Below are 22,257 nucleotides of genomic sequence, written 5' to 3'. Positions count from 1 at the left end.
ATATAGTCTAAAGTCACATACCTGCCCATCCTTATTTAATCTTTATTTTAAACATTTACATTATCAGAAAGCACTTGATATCAATAACTTTCTGAAAAGAGCACATTTCAGAGATTTCCTGAGGTCACACTCTACCTATCACTATGTGCAAGTTAAATTTGGTCTTTAGTCTTGAGCAGTGACTGAAGTTCATTAAATAGCTTTGAGGTATCAAACAAAGAGGATGCTACTTTCTTAAACACAGATATGTGTAAAATGTTTCCTTAAGAATGGCTCTTACTATTTAATAAACTAAGAGCTGCTTTTATTGAGCATTTATTATATTCCATGTTCTGTTCTCAAAGATCTACCTAGATTATTTAACTTCCCTTTTATGGTATCTCTATGAGTTATTATTTTATTACCCTTTTTAGAGATGGGGGAACCTAGGTTTGGAGAAATTAAGTAACCAAAACCATATCTATCTGACTCCACAGCTTATGTACTTAGCTATTGTCTTTTTGTTTCTTTAAGTGTTAGCAATTAAAGCTATTAAAGTTTTATGTGTTTGAAAATTTTAGTTATGTGAAGTGGCTCCTATTTATGAAAAAAACACAGATACATTAGATCTATTCATTGATTTTATTTAATAACAAATAATTTTTAGGCATAAATTTTGGAATTTTTCAGCTCATGCCTTATCTGGTACTGGATATTCTGCAAGATTATCCAGGAGTTCCTGGACTTTTTGTGGCCTGTGCTTACAGTGGAACACTGAGGTATGAAATATGACCCTGTGAGCATGTTATTTCCTATAGGCATCTTTCTTTTCTTGTCGGTTACTTTGGGTGAAAAAGCTGCATTCTAGACATGAAACAGATGATACCAAACAGGCAAACTTCTCCATGTATCCTCTCTTGTTGGTCTGACTCTCTTATCTTTATGGAGTAGCACCCTTTGTCGTCAAACCCCACTTTCAACCTGGCTTCTGATCTCTAATATACCATAGCATATCCTATAGGGTCACAGAAATGATCACTTGAAGGTTCCTTTCACTGATCATCAAATATGGGTGCCTATAGTCATGTTTAAAGCATGCATGTGGCTGAAGCATAGTCAACTGACAAATTAGAATTAGATTTCTTATTCACATGTTGAATAATATTCACTGTATATATAGTCTTGTGTTTTGTTATTGAACTTACTAATTGCACTTTCTTCTTATGTTTGCTCCAGGGGATTGTTATCATCAACATGTACAGTATATGTTAATAAATTAATAAGATTGATATTTAGGGCATATATTACTGAGGATTGAGGACAGTCTTTTCTATGTACAAAAAACATATTTTAATATTGTTACAAGATAAAACTGAGTAATATATGTAGATTCTTTTTATAGACAGAGGGTTAACTGGAAAGTAGAGGAAACATTAACTTACCCTTTTTCTTTTACTATTTAGCCTGTGGTTGTTGTTTGAATCATTCTTGGATGGTAACAGCTTCCAGAAAGAGGATGCTGTGATCACTGAAGATAATTTGGCAATCTGGTTACATTTTCGAAGTGTCAATTTGCTTCCTTCTTTTTTATTCCCCCCAAAAGTATTTTTCAAAATTAAAATATTATGACTTAAAATTGTGTTTTCCCCTTTCAGCACAGTGTCTTCCAGCATTAATGCCTTAGCAGCTGTAACTGTGGAAGATCTGATCAAGCCTCGCTTCCGGTCACTCTCAGAAAGGTCTCTGTCTTGGATTTCCCAAGGAATGAGTAAGTTTTTATATTCACAATTCCATTTTAGCTCAGAGATTACTTTTTTGAGGTACTAGAAATTCTTTTCATCTGAAGAAATATAGTACCTCTGAGTGTGTATGTGTGTGTGTGTGTGTGTGTGTGTGTGTGTATTTCCTATGGCTTAATGCAGACATGACCATATTTGTAACCAAGATTTGGGAGATATTTCAAAGGTTTAATTGTTGGTGGATCATCCAGAACAATTCCCAGGGATCTATTTGGCTGTCCTTGATGATGATTAATAACAAATCAACTTGCTAACATATGTCCGATTTTCATTCTTTTTTTTCATTCAATTTTAATGGTTTTATGAACTCATTATGTTGGTAATAAGCTTTAAGAACATCATAAACAAGAACAGGACAGATAATTTGAATGTTTTTTCAATAATTTTGACCATAATGGTGACTGTTCATAACCTATAAATGGAGAAGAATCAAGCTAAACATATTGGAAACACTATTTATATCAGGACTGAGAGGCACTGAAAAATCATTGCAATAGAAACTCTTTTCAAATAATTAATGTACTTAGCAAAGTAGTGGGTACTAGTATAAATAAGATAGGATAACAAAACATAAGGAATGTATTAATTTTACATGATAAGAAATTTCCCATTCATTTTTTTTCTATATTTTGAATTTGAGCATGGGAAATTATATGGTAATTTCAGGTAATTTTTGCTGGATGGAGTTTTTCAAAATAAGAAAGTTTGAGGGAATAATAGTTTCCTAGTTCTAAAAGCAACAGATGTACCTGGAGAAAATATGGAAAATACCAAAAATCAAAATAAGAAAAAAAAAATCCCATGGCCTGCACAGCCTGACACAACTGGTGGTGGCTGGAGAATTTCCATAAAGAAATTTAGATAAAATAAGTTGGTAGAAGAGGAAATATATTTTTCTTGAAGTGACCTTGCTTTGCAAGTTTAACAAGAAAATCTTGGGGATGCTAATGGAGATTATGAGGGTCTAAGATTTCAATCCCCTGGTGTGGATTGCCCCTTCCCAGGAAAAATGAATGCTGAAGGTAGGCAGAGTCCAATTTCTGATGTTTTATGAGTCTCCTCTCCTGCCTTATTGTCCGGATCAGAGATCTGGCAGGCTGAACACAGAAACTTGAGCCTTCCTTTATAGACAAATGTTTATGGAGGATTAAATTAATAACACAATAGTTCTTAGTTTTAAAATCCCTGTAGTTAATTCTAGGGATTCTTTCCTTATGTAATCTACTGATATAACTAATCCTGAGACACAATAGAAGGGCTTTATTTGTCCTGTTTGTACCCTGCTGATCTTGTAGGAAAATACCTCTTTCCTTGTTTTGCTGGCTCCAAGGCGTGTGGCCCATCTTTCCTTAGTCATATTATTCACTTTGATTCAGAAATGCAGTAGCCTATTCTATTGACAATTCAAGTTATCTGGGTCGAAATTTTACCCCTGCCTCTTAAATCATGCATCTAGGTGTGCTGTATGGAGCTCTGTGTATTGGAATGGCTGCTCTGGCGTCACTCATGGGAACTTTGTTACAGGTAAGAGCTGACCCCCAAAGGTTAAAGTCTTAATCACTAAATTCCTATTTTTTTTTAATGTTCATATGATCATCCTTCCAGACTTTTCTCCAAATATATATCTACACATGGATGTATCAAGGGATAGAGATGACTAAATTATTTTATAAAAAAAATTGCAATTGAACTTTTTATTTTGAGATAACTGCAGATCCACATATAATTATAATAAATAATTCAGAGAGATTGCGTATATCTTTCACTGGGTTTCCCTCAATGGTCATATCTTGCACAAACATCTTGCAATGAGAACTTCTTGATTGGACCACATCACAGCCAGGATGGTGACAATGGTGCAGTGAAGATACAGAACAATTCCATCACCACAAGGACCCTCCAACAGGGGTCACCTTCACAGCCACACCTACTTCTCTGGGGTCTCACTCCCTCCTTGACCTTTAGTAATCGCCATTCTGTTCTCCAGTGCTATAATTTTGTTAGGTCAAGAATGTTGTATAAATTAAATCGTATTGTCTGTAATCCTCTTGAGGTCTTCCTTGTTCTTGGTCTTAAAAGTGAATGTTGATAGAAACCTGGAAATTTTTGTACTATGTGATGTGACTTTGGATCTTGCAACATCTGTCTCAGCTGTCTTTCTCTGATATCACTTCAGTAGCACGAGGGAGAGTACTGCATCATTGCCACTTGGAGGTAGAAGTCCAGGTTCCCCACTTGGCCTGTTAGCTCTTCAGGGAGGAGCTCGTTGATATGCTGGTGTGTATGCTCCATAAAGCATACGCATGTGGTGGCATTAAGATTAAAGGTAGGCCATAGGCACTTAAGTGTCTTGCAGGGTGGATACTATGTGTCACTTAACAGTGTAAGACAACCTGTTCCTGGGAGTTTCCAGTCCTGGCTCAGGGACTTCCAGCAGGCAAGGCTACCTCAGCACAGATGCAACTCTCCTAAACCTTAGAAAAAAAATTTACCCTTGCAAGAATAGCTTAGACTCCCTTCGCAAAAGAAACACCCAGTAAATGATCCAGACTGAAGACAGATATAAGAAGGGGGAGAAGGGTCTCTGGATGGACACTCTCCTAATTGGTCTGACCCCTGAGTGTATTTGGCCCATGCCGCTGGCTGGCTTTTGCTATCTTTTTTTTTTTTTTTTCCCTGCTATCTTGTAAGAGCACTGTAAAACCCTTCATCACCTATACCTTGTCTTTTTACTATTTAAGTCACAAACAAGAGATCATGGGGATCAAGTTGTGCATTCTTAACATTCTTATTCAATAGAATCTCAATTGAAAAATAGTGTAAGTGACATATTTCATTTTATCTACCTAACAGGGTTAAAAAAAGGGCCCAAACTTCAAATTTAGTATTTATACATGAAAAAGAATTAGACTGTGTAAATAGGAAATGTGTATTATGGTGAATTTCATTATTAGTAATAAAGTCCTCAAAAGAAAAAAAAAATAGCACTGTAAGAGAGTACCTAAGACCCATCTTTAAGGCAAATTGAATAGAAGAAGTGGGTTAACTAGGACTACCCCCTGGCAATTAGGATGGAATAACTAAGTGAGCAGGTGAGTACTAACACTCATTTCTATGGGAGAATCGAGAGAGAGTAGCTAGGTACTGTCTCTGATCAAGACATCTGTGAAACCCTGTGGAACGTTCACAGTGAGTGATTTTTATTCTGCTTTCTGGTCTGTTGCTGCCGCCTGTGCATGCCTTTGCTGTGGAAGTGCCACCAGGCAAAACCTGCCACTGTTGTTACTAAGACCACTCTGGCCCTAGTAAGGGCAGATAGTCTCCAAAGAGGAGGATGGTATTTATGCCGGAAGGATGTCTTGAAGCTGGAGTTATAACACCAGGGTCCACTCTCCAGCCTCCCCAGGCCCATTGCCCATGGAATGAGACCCATCCAGCCATGGGAAATAAGGACAGATTGGCTCATCTCCAACAGACCTCATGAATTCTTCCTGATTATACTTAAGCAGACAGGGCCCATCCACCCACCGACCCACACACCTGAGCACCAATTTTCCCATCTACTAGAAGATGACTTCACAGATAACATTGCTGCCTTATACCTGGGAGGGTTGCACAGACCAACCCATCAACCCTGACTACATTGCCACCTGGTAAGGCCTTTACTGGTGTATTTGCCCAGTAGTCTCTTGAGCCTCCTCCACCACTGTTTGCATAGCCTCCAACTCCTAATAGACAGCTGTTGAGACTGGCAGCCATTTGAGATGGACAAGGCTCAAACTTTGGCTTGGTTGGACCTTACCCAAGATCAAGCATCTTTGATATCACCCCCTAGCACACACAGTATCTCCAGAGCCTATTGCTTGGTTTCAAGTCCTCTTAATCCTCCTGACTCATTTCCACATGCCATTGCTTTGTAATGAAGCAGTTCCAAGCCTGCTACTACTAGGTCTGTTCAACTCCTTCTACATCCTCATGTGGCCATTTTTCCAAGCCCCAGTGTGCCCACTGCCTTTTCCAGTTCCAGGCAGTCTGATGTTTCACATCTAATTGTGCCTTCCCAGACTGTTCATTGATCACTTGGAATTGAAGTTATCGTCATCCTCCGCCATGGGTCATTTTGGTCACCTACCAGGGGCCAACCTTTCAGCTTGCTGGATGTGACTTCACTGACCTTCTGCCACTCATGAACACCCTGAAACTACTTTTGAACCACAAACTTCCCTCACCATTGGAGAGTCTGCCCTAGGTCTACAGCTGAACTCCCCTCTCCTTATCTTAATTGTTCAGCTGGACACTGGACCTACTCTATGCCCTCTGCTGATCATGCAGTTTGGTTCCTACCAGATTATTCTGAGGATGCCACTGACTCCTCCTCAGTGTGCTAACAGCAGATATGTTTGAGATTTGAATGGCCATGGAGTGTACTTTCAAGTTCAGGTACTTTCTAAGTTATAGACCTCTTCAGGGTCAGGAGGTGGAATGTAGTACACTATGAGACTTATCGTGGCTTAATAACAACCATAAGCCCACTCAAGTGTCTTGCAGGATTAATACTATGTGTCACTTAGCACTATGATGCAACCTGGCCTGGGGATTTCCAAGAAACAAAATCCCCTCAGCAAATACAACTTTTATAAACCCTAGAACAAAGGTTACTGTTGCAAGAATAGCTTCAACTTCCTCTGTGAAATACCTAGTAACTATACTGAATGCATTTTGTATAAGAAAGAGAGAAGAATCCCCCAGATTCTGAAAATGGTCTCAGGATAGAGAACCTTTAGGTCATTTAATCATCTGACCCCCTAAATATTTCTGTCCCATAATACCAACCTGCTCCCATTACCTAACTTGTAAGAATGCAGCTGGAATGAAGGCTTGAGGTGGTTTCTAAGACTCATCTTTTTTTTTTTTCTTTTTTTTTGGTGGGAGGAGGGGTACCAGGGATTGAGCTCAGGGGCACTTCACCACTGAGCAATACCACCAGCCCTATTTTGTATTTTATTTAGAGACAGGGTCTCACTGAGTTGCTTAGCACCTCGCATTGCTGAGGCTGGCTTTGAACTTGCAATCCTCCTGTCTCAGCCTCCCGAACCTCATCTTTAATGTATAATGCAGTCAACCTCAGGGAAGCTGGTGAACTAGGACCATCCAACACCCCAAAACATGATAGGGTAGGGTAGTGTCCACTGAAACCATGACGGAGTTAGCTTTTTTCCTGCTGACACTGGTGAAAGTCCTGATTCTCCACTAGGCTTTCTGTGATATTCTTTAACATAGGAGCACCCTGTTATAGGCAATCTACTTGGATTTTACTGGTATGGTTGTGAGTGGGTGACAGTTTATTCTGTGGTGTTGGATGGAAAGCAGCCCTTGGTGTCTAAGTTTTCTCTTTCTAGGCTATTCCTTTTCTTGTCTTATGTTTACAGAGGGCAGGATTTTGTTGGAGTTGGTTTTTTTTTTTTTTGGGTTTTGTTTTTCCTGTACCTAGAGCTCTTTCTGGGTTGGCTGATTTCCTTAGCCCTAAGACTGGGTATATAAAGCAAAAAGAAAACCCAGAGAATTCACCAGGTTGCTTGTCAGGCCCTGAGGTAGCCTGTCTCCTTCCCTCACCTTTCAGATTCCTTTCATGTTCTTCTTCTTATGTTCAGTTTATGTGTAATGTCCAGGATTTTTAGCTTTATTAGCAAGTCGAATAGAAAAGAATATGTCTACTCTATCTTCTTGGAAGTGAAAAGACCTATATTCGTTGTTGTTGTTGTTTTGTTTTAACCTAAGGGTCCCTCCCCTCCTGCAGCATTTGTTACCTTTATTTTTTGCAGGGAGGGGGTACCAGGGATTAAACTCAGGGACACTCAACCACTGAGCCACATCCTCAGCCCTATTTTATATTTTATTTAGAGACAGAGCCTCACTGAGTTGCTTAGCACCTTGCTTTTGATGAGGCTGGCTTTGAACTCAAAATCCTCCTGCCTCAGCTTCTGGAGCTACTAGGATTATAGGCATGCACCACTGTGTCCAACCTTGTTAACTTTATTCTTATGGAGAATTATTTTGGGTTGTAAAGTTCCCTCCTGCTTCTGGGGCGTTGTTGGGATGGAGAAGATAGCTGATCTTTGAAATGTTTTTTTTTTTTTTTTTTGTGTGTGTGTGTGTGTGAACTTGGTGTGCATTTTGACATCTTTAGCACATGTGCCCCAGCACTGGCCCCCTGCTCTGCCTAGAGTAACCTTCCTTTCTATCTCAACTGCTTAAGTTTTATTTATCCTTCAACTTAAACGTTATTTATTCAAACAGACCTTTTCTGTTACCCAGCTAAGTTTAAGTTTGCTTATGCTAAATGTGACCAGAGTGCTAGCAATTCCTTTATCATCTCCATTATCATGCTTTATTGCAGGTATGTGTTTGACGTTTGTTTTACTAAGTGGTCTGTAATTTCATGAGAGGGAGGATTATATCATTGTTATTCACCATTGTATGGGACATCTGGTGCCTACTGCAGTGCCCAGGAAAAAGTAGGCAGTTAGCAAATTCAGCTTGAATGTACCTATTTAGCTATTGGCACATAAATACCCACTTTTCTGATCACCTTGGGTACTTTTTGACTCTGTGGGCTCCTCCTCTGGGACTTTTGCACCTCTTTATGATCTAGAAACAAAGGTTAATGCTGAGCAAATTGGAGCCCTCCAGAATCTTGCTTCAATCCTCAGGCTTGGGTCTGTTCTGATTGGTTGCTGCTTTGAGCATACAAGTTGTCAAAATAGTTTGATTTTGTCCCTTATTATATGAGAAAATGAATTGGTACAGAAGTTCCAGGCCTATAAGCACACCTAACCATAATGAAATAAACTGATTCTGAGTGTGCTTTTCTCCAGCATTACTGCTGTTAGCTCTTATTGCGTTGCCCATTTTTTCCAGTACTTTTGGCTCTGTCCTGATTGTATGCAGTGAGATGTTGTGGCAGAACCATTATAACCCCAAGCCAGTTCTTCCTGAATTCATTGCAAACCACCATCTTATTCCTCTATCACATTCTTATTTAAATATCAGCCTTTATACTGTCATAACTGGCTTCGTGGGTTGTGTGATTATCTTTTGCATCTTCAGTGGAGTCTGTCTCACAGCCTAATGGATTCTGCTGTGAACCCACTCCTGATTGCTTCCTTGAGTCCATATCCCCGCAAACACCACTTCTCTCTCATTAGTTCCCACCCTTCTTTCTCTACCTCACAAGACAGTCTTTAAAATTTGCTTTAATCAAAGACTACAGTCCATACATTTTTAGCATTTCTTTGACTTGGTATTTTCTCTCTTTGATTTAGTCTTTTTTTTTTTTATTCTCCTTTCCTATAGACAAACCAAAATGTCCTCAGTTCTTCCTTTTATGGTCTTGTTTATTCTTTATTTCTAATTAATATGTAAAGTTGTATATACTTATGGGGTTTCAATACATGTACACATTATGTAATGTTCAAATGAGGGTAAGTATATTTATCCTTTCAAGTATTTACCATTTCTTCTAAGCTTTTTGGAAATATACAGTTCATTGTCATATCATTATCGATAGTCATTCTTTTTCTGTGCCACAGGATGCTAGAAGTTATTTTTCCTATAAAACTCTAATTTGGTGCTTACTGACCAACCTTTCCTTATCTTCCCCTCCCCCCTACTCAGAAACACTATTGAGGACATGCATGTCTTGGAAGCTTCAGTTATTTGCATGTCGTCATGCTTCACATTGTCAAGCTTTTTCACTCTCGTGGTTTTAGCATCTCTACATCAAAGGAAATGTTACAGTTATCCAACTAGATTTTAAATATATTTCTGCCTCATTTGGTTCATCTTTGTTTTAGTCATATTTTTCATTCTAGTCCCATCCCTAGGGAACCAGATGAGGAATGGCACATGAGTTTCCTCCCCGTCACTGCTCAACAGCAGTGCTTATCCACAGTGTTGCTTTGAGGAGTGTTTTGAGACTATCAGAGCAAAGCGAGCGCTGCCCGCCATCAGAACATCGTGTTCTGATGAAGCCAGTTACGACAGGATAATCTGTGACTTGGGCATCCGTTGGAGGGCTCCCACTCTCTCGTGACTCTGTCTTCTTGCTTTTTGTTGCCTTTTTGGAGGATGTCTGAAGGAAGAGGTGGACAACTGAATTGAGAAGCAGAAGTTTCCAAGTCCCAGTGACCTTTTGCCAATGATAAGGCTGCCGTGAATCCGATTCTGATTTTCAGGAGGGATCGAATACTTCAAATCCTCATCATAATGAAATTCCTTTGCAACATTTTTGTTTGGATTTGAAACTGCTAATTGCTAACTTTATATTATTTTTGTAGGCAGCACTCAGCATATTCGGCATGGTTGGTGGACCACTGTTGGGCTTGTTTTCTTTGGGCATTTTGGTTCCCTTTGCCAACTCAATTGTAAGTATAAAAAATTAATATGTGAAAAGTTTACTCTTCCAACTAAAGAAGTAGTTTTACATCCCATTCTACCTGACCCCTGTTGTAAATATATGGTTGCTTTGAGATCTGTCATTTGTTACTTGTCTTGGTGACTGAAATTGCTCACTTGACTTTGATGCTTTGAAGGAGGGTACAATGAAGGGCTATGCATTGGGACCTTGTGTGTATAAAGCTGAATGGAAACTTCAAGAATCATACAGTGAAAATTTAAGTATCCATGATGTAGCTAAAGAAGAAAGAGTTTTCATGCATTTATTTTCTTGCCCTTCTTAAGAATTAATGACCAGGATTTAAGGAAGGAAATCAGTAGGCTTAGACATGAGAGTTTTAAGGACAATAAAACTGAGGATACCTATGAGTAGCCATAATACAGGAAAGAGAAGTAATAAGATTTTCACCACTTTTACCATGAAGATTGTACACCTGATATTTAAAACTACCATCAAAACTTGGTATCTAGCTCATAAGAGGTGATTATAATTAGGAATATTATCCAGAAAGAGGTAATATCTCTGTTCTCCTACATAGTCATATCTGGGCTTAGAAAATCTAAATTTTATTTGGAATAAATAAAATACACATTATTTCTTTTAAAGCTACTTCTCTGAGAGGAGAAAGTTCATTGGTTCAGTTCTGCTATATGATGAAGTTCAAGAAAAAATAATAATGTATGTGTAGTTATTGCAGATATTTATAGAGTGATTATTGGACTATGACTCAACATACAGAATTATATTTTCCTTATAAGGCATGGGCAATTGGCAGATATTATTAAGGGCTATTATTAATTTTAATAAAATTCTCAATGAAGTGTCATGAAAAAGCTAGTTTGGTAGAAATTCACACACTTAAAGTGTATTTTGTCTCAGAAAGTTGAAGCTTTATAAGTCTTTGCATTATGAAATGCATAATGGTTTGTTGAGTGTCTGAGAAAAAAAGAAAGATCAGCTTTTGGTTCTTGACATTTGTTCTTGACAAATGTCCTCCAAAAGAGCTGTAGATGACTAGGTCCTATTTGCCTTTTTTGAGGAGGAGGTGGGGAGAATAACATACTATTTTTCTTCCTACAGAAGTATCTCTTCTTACCATAGGTTATCCGCCTTCCTTTTTTGGAGAGGCTTTATTCCTCTCTCTCTCTCTCTCTCTTCCAGCCCCCTCGCTCATTCAGTGAATATTAATGGGCTGAACACTGTCTCGGGAGTAGAGCTCTGGGTATTTCTCCCTCATGAGTTTTATAATTTTGTGGATCCTTGATCAAGGGTGTTAGCTATTCATTGCTGTGAACAAAGTGTCTGACAAAAATAACTTAGAGGATGAAAGGTCTATTTTGGCTCACAGTTTCAGGGGTTCAGTCCACGGATGGCTGATTCCATTCCTCTGGGCCCAAGGTGAGGCAAAGTTCCAAGGGAGAAATGTGTGGCAGAAGAGCCACTCTGTTCATGGCGGCCAGGAAGCAGAACAGGAAGGGATTGTAGGGCATTTAAACTTTTCTGGAGCACACCTACTTCCCCTAGGCAAGGCCTACCTGCCTAATCACTCATTTAATTCATTCAAACTGGAGTGGACTAATTAGGTTATATTTCTCATAATCTAATTATCTCACCTCTGAATATTCCTGCATTAATACAGGTGCTTTTGGGGGACACCTCATACCCAAAATATAACATCAAGCCATGTATCCCACTAAGAGTAAGCTAAGTCTGGCCTGTCCACAGATGGCCACTAACTATGCTAATCTCATCTTATTAAAGAAAGACCTTATGAAAATCCTTGCCCTCAACATGAATCTCCTGATCTGATCAACAACCCTCCCACTCTCCTATCCACACACCATTCTATCTCCTACACTGTGATTTCACTTTTGTTTTCCCCCTAACTTCAGATGCTCCTGCCTTTCCTCTCCATGAAGCGCCTAAGGCTCAGGCCACCCTCACTGATCATGATTCCTAAATTTTACTACAGAGGGAAGGTCTTTCCAGCTCAGGGTTTAATTTTGTCCCTGTCATTTGGAACCAGGGCTTAAATCATTCAAGAGCTAACAGAACCACTGGATTTCCGGTGAAAAGGGGGTACCTGAGTCTTATAACTTCAGAGGGAAGAGCTGACCAAATTCTCCCCTCTCTGTCTCCATTTACCTTTAGAAAGTCTTGGTTTTGTTGAAGGTACTATCACAATTATTTGTAAAAACTGTTTGCTAGTTTCTCCCTAGTTGTCCTACAGCTCAGTTACACTCATGCATGTTGTTAAATGTAAGGATAAACCTGATATGCTTTTTTGCACATGTAGAGTGCCATTTGCTCAGATTAAATGAAATGCAGGTGACAATTACCTTGCAGTCAATTATGTGACTATTTTCATTTTTTGAATATGAGAAAAAGAGAAGGCCAGAGAAGAGTACTAGCCATGGGAATAGTGGAAAAAATGAAAGTATGTGACATTTGAAAAGAAAAATGGGTAGGAATTCATGATTGGTTAAAAGTGATATGGAAAAGGGAATGGGGTTACAGAGTCTACAAGGGTCTGGACTGAGGGACCAGGGGCCAATGGTACCCATGACAAAAGGCAGCAATCCTGTGAGGAAGTTGAGTTTTAGAAAGGGAGCTGGTGAATTGGGCTTTGGATCATGTTGAACGTAACTTCTTAATGTTAATTCCCATTTCAAAGCACTCTGTATTTTTCTTTCAAAAGCATTTTCTTTCTCTAGGGAGCACTTTTGGGCCTTTTGGCTGGATTTGCCATTTCCTTATGGGTTGGAATTGGAGCTCAACTTTATCCTCCCCTTCCTGAGAGAACTCTGCCATTACCTCTGGAAACCTATGGCTGCAACAGCACGTACAATAGGACAGATTTGGTGACAGCCACTGCAATGCCATTTTCTACTAGTGCTTTTCAAGTACACAACACTGAAAGGTACTAAGTTCTAAAATCTGTCTTTAAAATTTATATGACAAATAGAGAACTCCAGTTGCTTTTTGTCTAGACTGTAACACTGTGTTTTTTCTGATTCTGAAATGGGTATAGCCCATGTCGCTTTCTGGCTGTAATGTAACATCTTATTCAGCAATCGCAAAAGAAAAATCGGTATTTTCTTAATTTGTACAACAATTTCTGTCTTATCGAAAGATCTAAAGGAGACTTGAATATATTTTTAATAACTTTATTTTGTTTATTTTTTTTAATTTGGTGCTGAAGGTCAAACCCAGTGCCTCATACATATGAGGCAAGCACTCTACCACTGAGCTACCACCTCAGCCCCAGACTTGAATATTAATTTAAAAATTCTATTATGGATAAACTCTACCAAACACCAGCTCTATCTGCTTAAAGAATTCTCTCTCTTTGAAAAACTTTACAATGAAAAACTCAATTATAAAAAAAATATTGTTTATACATCTTTGAAATAGATCCTTTACTGCTGTGGTTTAGATAGTTGCCCCCCAAAAGCTCATGTGCAATAAAGTTTAGAGGTGAAATGATTGAGTTATGAGAGTTTTAACCAATCAGAACATTAATCCTCTGATAGGGATTTAACTGGGTGGTAACTGTAGGCAGGTAGGATGCGGCTGGAGAAGGTGGGTCATTGGAGTGTGCCTTTGGGGTATATATTTTGTCCCTGGTGAGGGCAGAAGTCTTTCTCTGCTTCCTTATAAGATGTTCTGAGCTGCTTTCCTCTGCCACACACTTCCACCAGGATATCCTGCCTTATCTCAGACTTAGAGTAATGAAGTTGGCCATCTATGGACTGAGACCTCTGAAACCATGAAACCAAATAAACCTTTCTTCTTCTAATTGTTTTTATCAGGTCTTTTGGTCATACTGGCAAAAATGCTGCCTAAAATATCTACTTACTAAAGAAAGATTGTGAATCTTTAAAACACTACCAATGAGTTACAGCTGTGACCTTCTTGCTGGAGTTTTTAGTTGTGTGTGTGTGTGTGTGTGTGTGTATTGTTTTTTTTTTTTTTTTTTTGGTACCGGGAATTAAACTAAGAGGCACTAGTGAGCCACATCCTGAGCCCTATTTTGTATTTTACTTGGAAACAAGGTCTCACTGAGTTGCTTAGCCCCTTTCGGTAGCTGAGGCTGGCTTTGAACTCGCAATCCTCCTGCCTCAGCCTCCTAAGCCGCTGGGTATGTAGTATATTTTTGAGCCTATGAATACTTAATGAAATAATATACATCTGTGTCTTATTTGAAGAGACAACAATGTGAGGGCAAGAATTTGTAAAAGTACAGGCTTAAAGTGCACAAATCTTGTGGATAATTTTGAGGAATGCAAAAATAAGGCCACTGTCCCCAAAGTGTTGCCACAGTGCCAGCTTGCATAAAATAACAGCATTAGAGAATCATTGCTTAAGTGTCTAGATCAAGTGTCTTCTTCTTAAAATGGACCCACTCCTGGAATAAAGAACGTTGCCACACAGCCATTATTAGCAAAGCCGTTCTTGTCTTGGAGGGAATTCAGCTATGAGAAAGCTTGCTAATGGGACTACCAGCGGAGTTCAAGGCAGGGAAGCTCTTCAAGTGTAGAGAGAAAAGGTATTTCCAGAGTCTGGGGCACATCTGGCTGTCAAAATGAGGTGCTATGTGGACAGAGGCAAAAAACTTGGGAGGCAGTCTGGACCAGGATGAGAGCACTAATGGGAGGGGCTGGGAAAGTCACTAGAGTCAGAAAGAGAGTGAGACTACGGGAAGCTAAAGAAGAGGACATCCTGAATTTCTCTTGGCATTTTCCCCAATTCTGTAAGTATCTCCTTTAATTTAAAAGCCTAAGGCAGAATGGTTATTTGGATTACTGAAACCAATAAACCAGCCAAGGCTTAATATGTGACTGGTACCATAATAATCACTTTTATATAGAGGAGGGAAAGTTTATTGGGGGCTCATGGTTTCGAAGGTCTCAGTCCACAGATGGTGGACTCTATTGCCCTGGGCCCGAGATGAGGCAGAACATCAGGGGGTAAGGGCCCAGTGAAAGAAAACTACTCAGCTCATGGTGAAGGAAGGAAGCAGAGAAAAAGAAGAGAAAAGGGCTGCAGAGAAGACTATCCTTCTAGGGCACGCCCCCCAGCAACCTACCTCCTCCAGCCATGCCTACCTGCTTACAGTTACCACCCAGTCAGTCCATTCAAACTGGAACGGACTGATTCGTTACAGCTCTCATAACTGAATCATTTCACCTCTGAACATTCCTGCATTAGCACAGTTTTTTTGAGGGGGCACCTCATATCCAACCATAACCCTACTAGGTTGTACTACTAGTATTACATAAAATCATTGTGCATGCTAGGCAAGTGCTCTGCAACTGAGCTGCATCCCCAGCCCTACATGAAATACTCAGATATGCTTTTGCTATCTTTTAGGACTCCACTAATGGATAATTGGTATTCTTTATCATATCTGTACTTCAGCACTCTTGGAACTTTGACAACGATATTTGTGGGGATGCTCATCAGTTTATCAACAGGTAATTATCTTAACATTAGTATTCTTGTAGTTGCCTGGGTATCAGTTTTTCCCATATCTGTTTTATAGCTATTAATGTTATCTTATTGTGATCTTACTAACAAGTAGTTTAATTATTTTGTTTTACTCATGAGAAATTTGAGAGCCCAGATTTGAAATCAGAAGACTATTTGTGTTTGAATCTTGGTTCTTTCACTTAGTAGCTGCATGAACCTAGGCAAGTCACATAACTACCTTGAAACTTAGCTTTCTTATGTGCAAAATGAGGATAATAGTTAACCAGGCTACTTCATAGATTGCTATAAGAGAAAACTAAGGTGTTTGAAAAAACTATATAGTAGCTACTACAAAGATAAGGATTCTGTACATTATTTTTATAGCAACCCTATGCCAGAATCTTTTCATTGTCCCATACTAGTTCTTTGTAAGCTGTAAAAAGGTATAAACATGAAGGAATAATAATTATAATCTTTATGCCTAAGCATAGTATAAAAGCTTCTAAAAATGTTCATAGAATTTTAAAAAATCTACATTTTTTCAAAAAATCCAACTGATAATACACAAAGTATAAATTGCTATAGAGCTTTTATCCTGGAAATTTATTTTATCTTTATTATGTGAATTCTCTTGGCTTCCCTCCTATGTTGGGTTCCCTGGTGCTTATATCCCACTAGTTCTAATTCTTATTTACTTCCTTCGTTGAATTAGCACAATAGAAGAGGTTTTGGAAACCATGTCCTCCAGTTTGGGGTATTTTCTTGTCTTATTTCTTTTGTAATTTCTTGCCATTTTCTGTTTTCTCTTTCTGGAAACTCCTGTTAGTCAAATATTTGAGATGGACAGTTCCTCTTATTTTCTTGTCTTTTCTCTCCAATTTTCTATCTCTGTGTCTTTTAGGTCCACTGTGGAATTTTTAAAATTAATTTTCCAGTAATTCTCAAAGGTATACTTGTTCCAGTTTTGAGAATAGTCTGTGGGGAATGAGGCAGGCAGGAGGCTATTGCAGTAATCCAGGTGAGACATTCCAGTGACTCTGGCTGGGGTAGTAGTTGGAAAGAGATGGGCTCCTTAATTCCCCACATCCCCTCCCACACATACATCCTTAGCACCCAAATTAGGGGAAGCCTGCACTGCCTTCTTTGTCAAGGTGTTACAAATACTCTGAAATCTTATACTCTGTCCAGATCTGTCTGATGTCTTGGCTTGCTTTATGCTATAAAGCTGTCAATGCTGTGCCACTTTTTAAAACATACTATCGACTGTTATTTTTTGACACCTGGATAGCACTGTCTTTCAAACTTCTGTGACATTGTATTAATTATAAAGTTTGTTACTACTTGTTACTCCTTGATTCTTTTAAAGTATTCTCTTTCTTTTCCCAAAGTATTGTGCATTTTCTAAGTAAAAACCACCAACACAGTAGGTTTATTCCTTACCTCTTTTGATATTTATTAAGACATATTTTAAACTTTTCTTACTAATTACCGTTATTCAGACCTGGAATAAACATAATTTCTCTTCTTATACTACTTGACCTTGAACTTTAGTCTACCCTCACTTTTAAAAAAGGAAATGGAATATCAGAGTACTCCCTTTGAATATTCCCTCCCCACCTTAAATACATTGATTCTGTACACAGAATCCCTCCCCACCTCAAATACATTGATAACTGTACACAGGTATGTATTTTATTTTAAAAACTAAACTTTATCCAGGTGAGCAGACATCCAATAATAAAAAAATTACCTTCATTAATTTCATAAATGACTTATTCCTACTCAACACCAGCAGTGAGCACCTTGGAAAAACCTGGGAACATATAATTCTAAAGTTCCTTAGGAAATATATTTTAAAACATACTGTTCATCAGTTAAATGTGGACAAATATTTTTGTAAATAGCCCATGAACCCTGAAGGCAGTGATTGTCTTACTCTGTCTCTGCAGCAGCTAGTAGAATCTTATCACATAGTAGGTACTCAGTAATGTTGAATGGATGAATTTAAAGCTCATCTTATCTCCAAAAATACAGATTCTCATAATTAAAAGTCTAGTACTTACACCAAAGTGGTGGTTCGCACACTTTAAAGGGCATAAAAATTATCTTGGAAACTTGGCAGAAATCAGGATTCAGTGGCCCTGGCAACAGGGGTTCTAATTTGGTCAGTCCAGACTGGAGTCTGGAAATCTGCATACCAAGCACATCTACTAGATGATTTGGATAGAGATTATTTGAGAACCATAGACAGTTTTTAAACGCATCCTCTTGAGCCATAAATAAAATACCAAATAAAGAATTATTTTTCATGAAGCAAAACCTTGGGGAAGAGGATTTAAATCAAACATCAGTAATTATATGAATTTTCAGTTAATTATTCAACAGTTCATAATTTCCTGATTTTTTTAAAAAAAATATTTTTGTAGTTGTCAGTGGACTTTTATTTATTGATACTTGGTGCTGAGAATCGAATGCAGTGCCTCACACATGCTAGGCAAGCGCTGGGCCACTGAGCCACAACCCCAGTCTGTTCCTGCATTTCTTCTCACACATCAGTATTTGTAGCCATAAAATTGGGGAAAGGCAGCTCTGCTAGCTCAAGCAGAGACAGATGGTTTGATATTTTATTGGTGGATCATGAAGGATACTTTTAAGCCAGTTTTTCTGTCAGAATAGGAGCAGATGACTCTCTTGTTGAGCACTAGCTGAAGCAGTTGCCTTGATTTTAAGAGCTAGTTATCTATTTCTTTCTCTCTCCCTCTTTCCCCTCTCTCACCTTATGAGGCCCATATTTATCACAGTGAGAGACTGAAGGGGAACGGTGGGCTAAATCTTTAGCATGGTTTGAAAGTTTCTTTTTCTCTTCATTTTTTTATGAGTCCACAGAGTTGAATATATATATATATTTATAAATTAAATGCCTGTATGATGGGATATAGTTATAGGTATCATTTTAGCAATATCATTTTAACAATATAACCATGTTTTTTTGTTTTCCCTCCAGGGGGAAGAAAACAGAACTTAGACCCCAGATTCTTACTAACCAAACAGGACTTTTTATCCAATTTTGATATTTTCAAAAAAGTAAGTTGACTTTCATTTACCTTAAATTAGAAAACTGGGCTTTATCTCCTGAATAGAACACTAGTCCTCAGCCTCTTTTTTTTTTATTAACAGAAATGGACAGGGAAGGTATTTATCTTATCCTCTGACAATTACATGTGTGTCTGTGTCATTCTGTCATCTGCTGGTTTATATCCGTTGTACATCTCTCCCTCGGTAGATTACAAAGCTGGTTTGCAGAAATAGAAACTGTAGTAACAATGATTTGTCATTGAACAAACGAAGTTTCTTGTTTTTCCTAATCACCATGTTCACATTTTCTTTTAGAAGCAGCATGATATAAGCTATAAATCTCATCCAGTGGAGGATCTTGGAACTGATAATCCTGCCTTCAACCATATTGAATTGAACTTCACAGATCAGAGGGGCAAGGTCAATGGGACTCGCTTGTGAAACACCTCCAAAGCAAGATAATTTTAAATAACGCCTCGATTCTGTTTTCTAGGATATTTAGATCAGATTTAGATCTATCTGTCTTTCTTTTGTCTGTCATGTTATGGGGCAATACTTTTTTGTTAAAGAGAAGTTCTAACTTTCTTCTCTTTCCATACTGATTCATTGATGCTACTCTGGAGTCAAGAGTTTCAGCATCAGCATTTCTCACTTTTATTTCAATGAAGATACGGTTGTGAAAGTTATGACTACATATAGGCTGGAAGGCTAATACACACATGTACCTGTGTTACTTGTTGGCCAAAGGCATGTTTTTGGGGCATTATTGAAAATATTTTCCATGCCTTTAGTGCTAGCATGTAAGCTTTGTATTCACCAAAGTTGCAATTAATATTGAAAAAGAACTATTCTCCCTTCTACCACTCTATTTGTAAAGAGCAATGAAGTGATAAATCTGTCTTGTCTAAATCTTTGCTTTTTATCCTGGTGCAGCCCAGAGCTCATAGTAGCTTTGGAACTGATCTTGGCTCAGGAAGGTGATCAAGAAGTGACCTGTCTGGGACAGAACAGGGACCCAGTGATCAAGGTCTTCTTGCATCTATTCTTGTGCCTTTGGGTGTCTTTCTGAGATTCCTGGCCTTTGGCTACTTCTCCCTATTGCTTTTCTTAAACTATAGCTCTTGGATTCTGAACCGCTGACTGTGATTTTGTTGGTAGCGTCACTGGTGCCTGCCTTCCTGGATTCCTGTTGGCTCTATTGCCCTGGGCTTGGACTATCTTGAGACACCTAACAAGAATTATGCCACCCCAGCCCCCAGTTCACAAAGTCCTAGCCTAGAAATTATAAACTCCCATGAACCTGGTACTGACTAAAGTACATTTGACATAGGTACTTTGGGATTTGATAATCTGAGAATATTATATTTTTAAAAATGATTAAATTATGTGGAGTTAGATAATTACACTTCAGGCTATTAAGTTTTGAATTTTTGAGTATCAACTGATTTGAAGTCAATTAAATTGATCGAAGGCACATATGCTTAGAAATCTCAAAATTCTAGTATATAGTTAAAAAGCTAAATTATAGATAACTATGACTACATTTCTAAGCTATGAATCTCATCCATCCAGTTCTAGACTTACTAAATATGTCGTTTGCTTTATGTTTTAAAATATCAAGTAGAGGTCTTAAAGTTTCTTAGCTGTTTATTTTGCTATGTCTGGTTACATGATTTCATCAATAACTTATTTTTTCTACATTACCCATATTATATATTGTTTAAAAGTTTAATTTTTTTCAATTTTTTTTACAAAAAATGAGAGAAATATTTAGATACATACAAATGTTTTTTAACTCAATAATTTCATGATTATTTTCTGATCTATCTTGTTTAGGAAGCCATGCCCTGTAAATTTAGGGTTGCTAGCTGACATTAAAATATGTGTAAAATAGGAAGTAGCATTTATCTAAAGCAAAGAGGTTCATATCACATTTAAATTAACTATACATTTATAAATCTCTTATGTATTTAGATACTCTTTTTAAATTCCTATATTTGAAAGCTAACTTCAAGCTTTGTGAATCTATAATGTTTTAAGGAGTAAGAAGACATAATCTTGTTTGTTTCATGCAACTTTGATGATTATTTAAGAATTTTAAATGCATATGTATGTAGAGTGCTTCAGTTTTGGAAATCAAAATTGGATTATATAAGTAACTTTTTCTTTTCTCTGACTGTGCAGGGGTTATGCAATATTCTTAATAAGAAATATAATACGTCCATTCTTGTCCACTTTCCTTATGGCAAAATATATCTTTGTGACATTTGGAACTTTCACTTTTACTTGCACAAACACATAAGAGTGCCAGATAAAATTCTGAAGACAATAAAATGATATTATGAATTTAAAATAATTTATCTTAATTTCTAAATTTTAGAATAGAATGAAAAAGGCTGAAATGTTAATATATTGTAATATAAAGTAAGTAGTGTTTTTACTCTTAGTTATTTTGAGTCACAAACCTTAATGGGAGGAAAAGCCACATGGGTTGTTTGTCAATATATGCTGCTGCTGTCAAGTTGCATATCTTTGAATTTATACTTCACCCCCTCAAATGATGGTACATACATAGCATTAAACTTCTGCCTACCTCACAGAAATAATGTGAGTGTAAAAGATCTGCTGGATCTCTTTGGCAGAATAGCACTTTTATTAATTCAAATAATTACTTAATATTTTAATATTTGGGGGCATGAAATTTGAGACTAGAGTCATTTGCCAGTTTTTTTTTTAAATTGCACTGCTAATAATTTGCAATATCATGATGTAGACACAGGGCTTTCTTTAAAAAATGTGTACCAGAGGAATATTAAAATATATTTAGGAATCAGCAGGATTATTCCAATAGATAGAACAATGTAGATCAGTCCTATTCACTCTGCAGAGAAATGGAAATTATACGGGTAAAATGTGAAACAGCATAAATTCATATTCATATGTTTAGTTGCTTATGCAATCATTTTCTTTCTGTGCCAGTAGCTCTCAACCAGGGCCATTTGAAAATATCTGGAGACATTTTTTTTTGTTGGTCACATGGAGGAAGAGATGCCACTGGTATCTACTAGGTGGAATTCAGGGATATTATAAGCATCCTAGGAACTAGGGTGGCTTCTCTCCCTTCAACCCAAACTCACTGAGCCCAAGATGTCCATAGTGTGTGGTTTGAGAAACCTCACCATGGAGGCTGACATTGGCTTTTCCGAAGTCCCAGCCTGGTTGTGCTGCTTCAGGAATGTGGCCTGACATTTCTATCTGAACAGTCTCCTCCACAGGTAAAGTTGAAAATACCACTAGCATGTGGAATATTATAATGCAGAATAATGACCTCATATTTTCACAGCATTTAAAAATTTTTAAGGACTATAGTATTGTGAATAGCTATTTAAACCAGTCATATAACAGTTTAGCTCCTCTCCATGGTTTCTCAAATTTTGACAAGCATCAAGATGAAGGAAATATTGAATGTATGAATAT

At 37.8% G+C, this 22,257-nt stretch overlaps 1 protein-coding gene across 1 annotated transcript in view; it reads left to right on the top strand.

The window, feature by feature from the left end:
• Positions 1-19,221, top strand: part of Slc5a8 (solute carrier family 5 member 8) — a 49,394-nt gene extending 30,173 nt beyond the window's left edge. Inside the window, exons 8-15 of the mRNA XM_076853234.2 lie at positions 670-758; positions 1,635-1,747; positions 3,235-3,302; positions 10,115-10,201; positions 12,948-13,153; positions 15,607-15,710; positions 18,710-18,789; positions 19,096-19,221. Of these exons, the coding sequence (XP_076709349.2) occupies positions 670-758; positions 1,635-1,747; positions 3,235-3,302; positions 10,115-10,201; positions 12,948-13,153; positions 15,607-15,710; positions 18,710-18,789; positions 19,096-19,221 (873 nt within the window). The remainder of the gene's footprint in view (positions 1-669; positions 759-1,634; positions 1,748-3,234; positions 3,303-10,114; positions 10,202-12,947; positions 13,154-15,606; positions 15,711-18,709; positions 18,790-19,095) is intronic.
• Positions 19,222-22,257: the final 3,036 nt, after the last annotated feature.

The sequence above is a fragment of the Callospermophilus lateralis genome, chromosome 4 (genome assembly GCF_048772815.1).
Source record: "Callospermophilus lateralis isolate mCalLat2 chromosome 4, mCalLat2.hap1, whole genome shotgun sequence".
Lineage (NCBI taxonomy): Eukaryota > Metazoa > Chordata > Mammalia > Rodentia > Sciuridae > Callospermophilus > Callospermophilus lateralis.
Note: the sequence above shows the minus strand (reverse complement) of the source record. Positions and strands in the feature narration are given on the sequence as shown.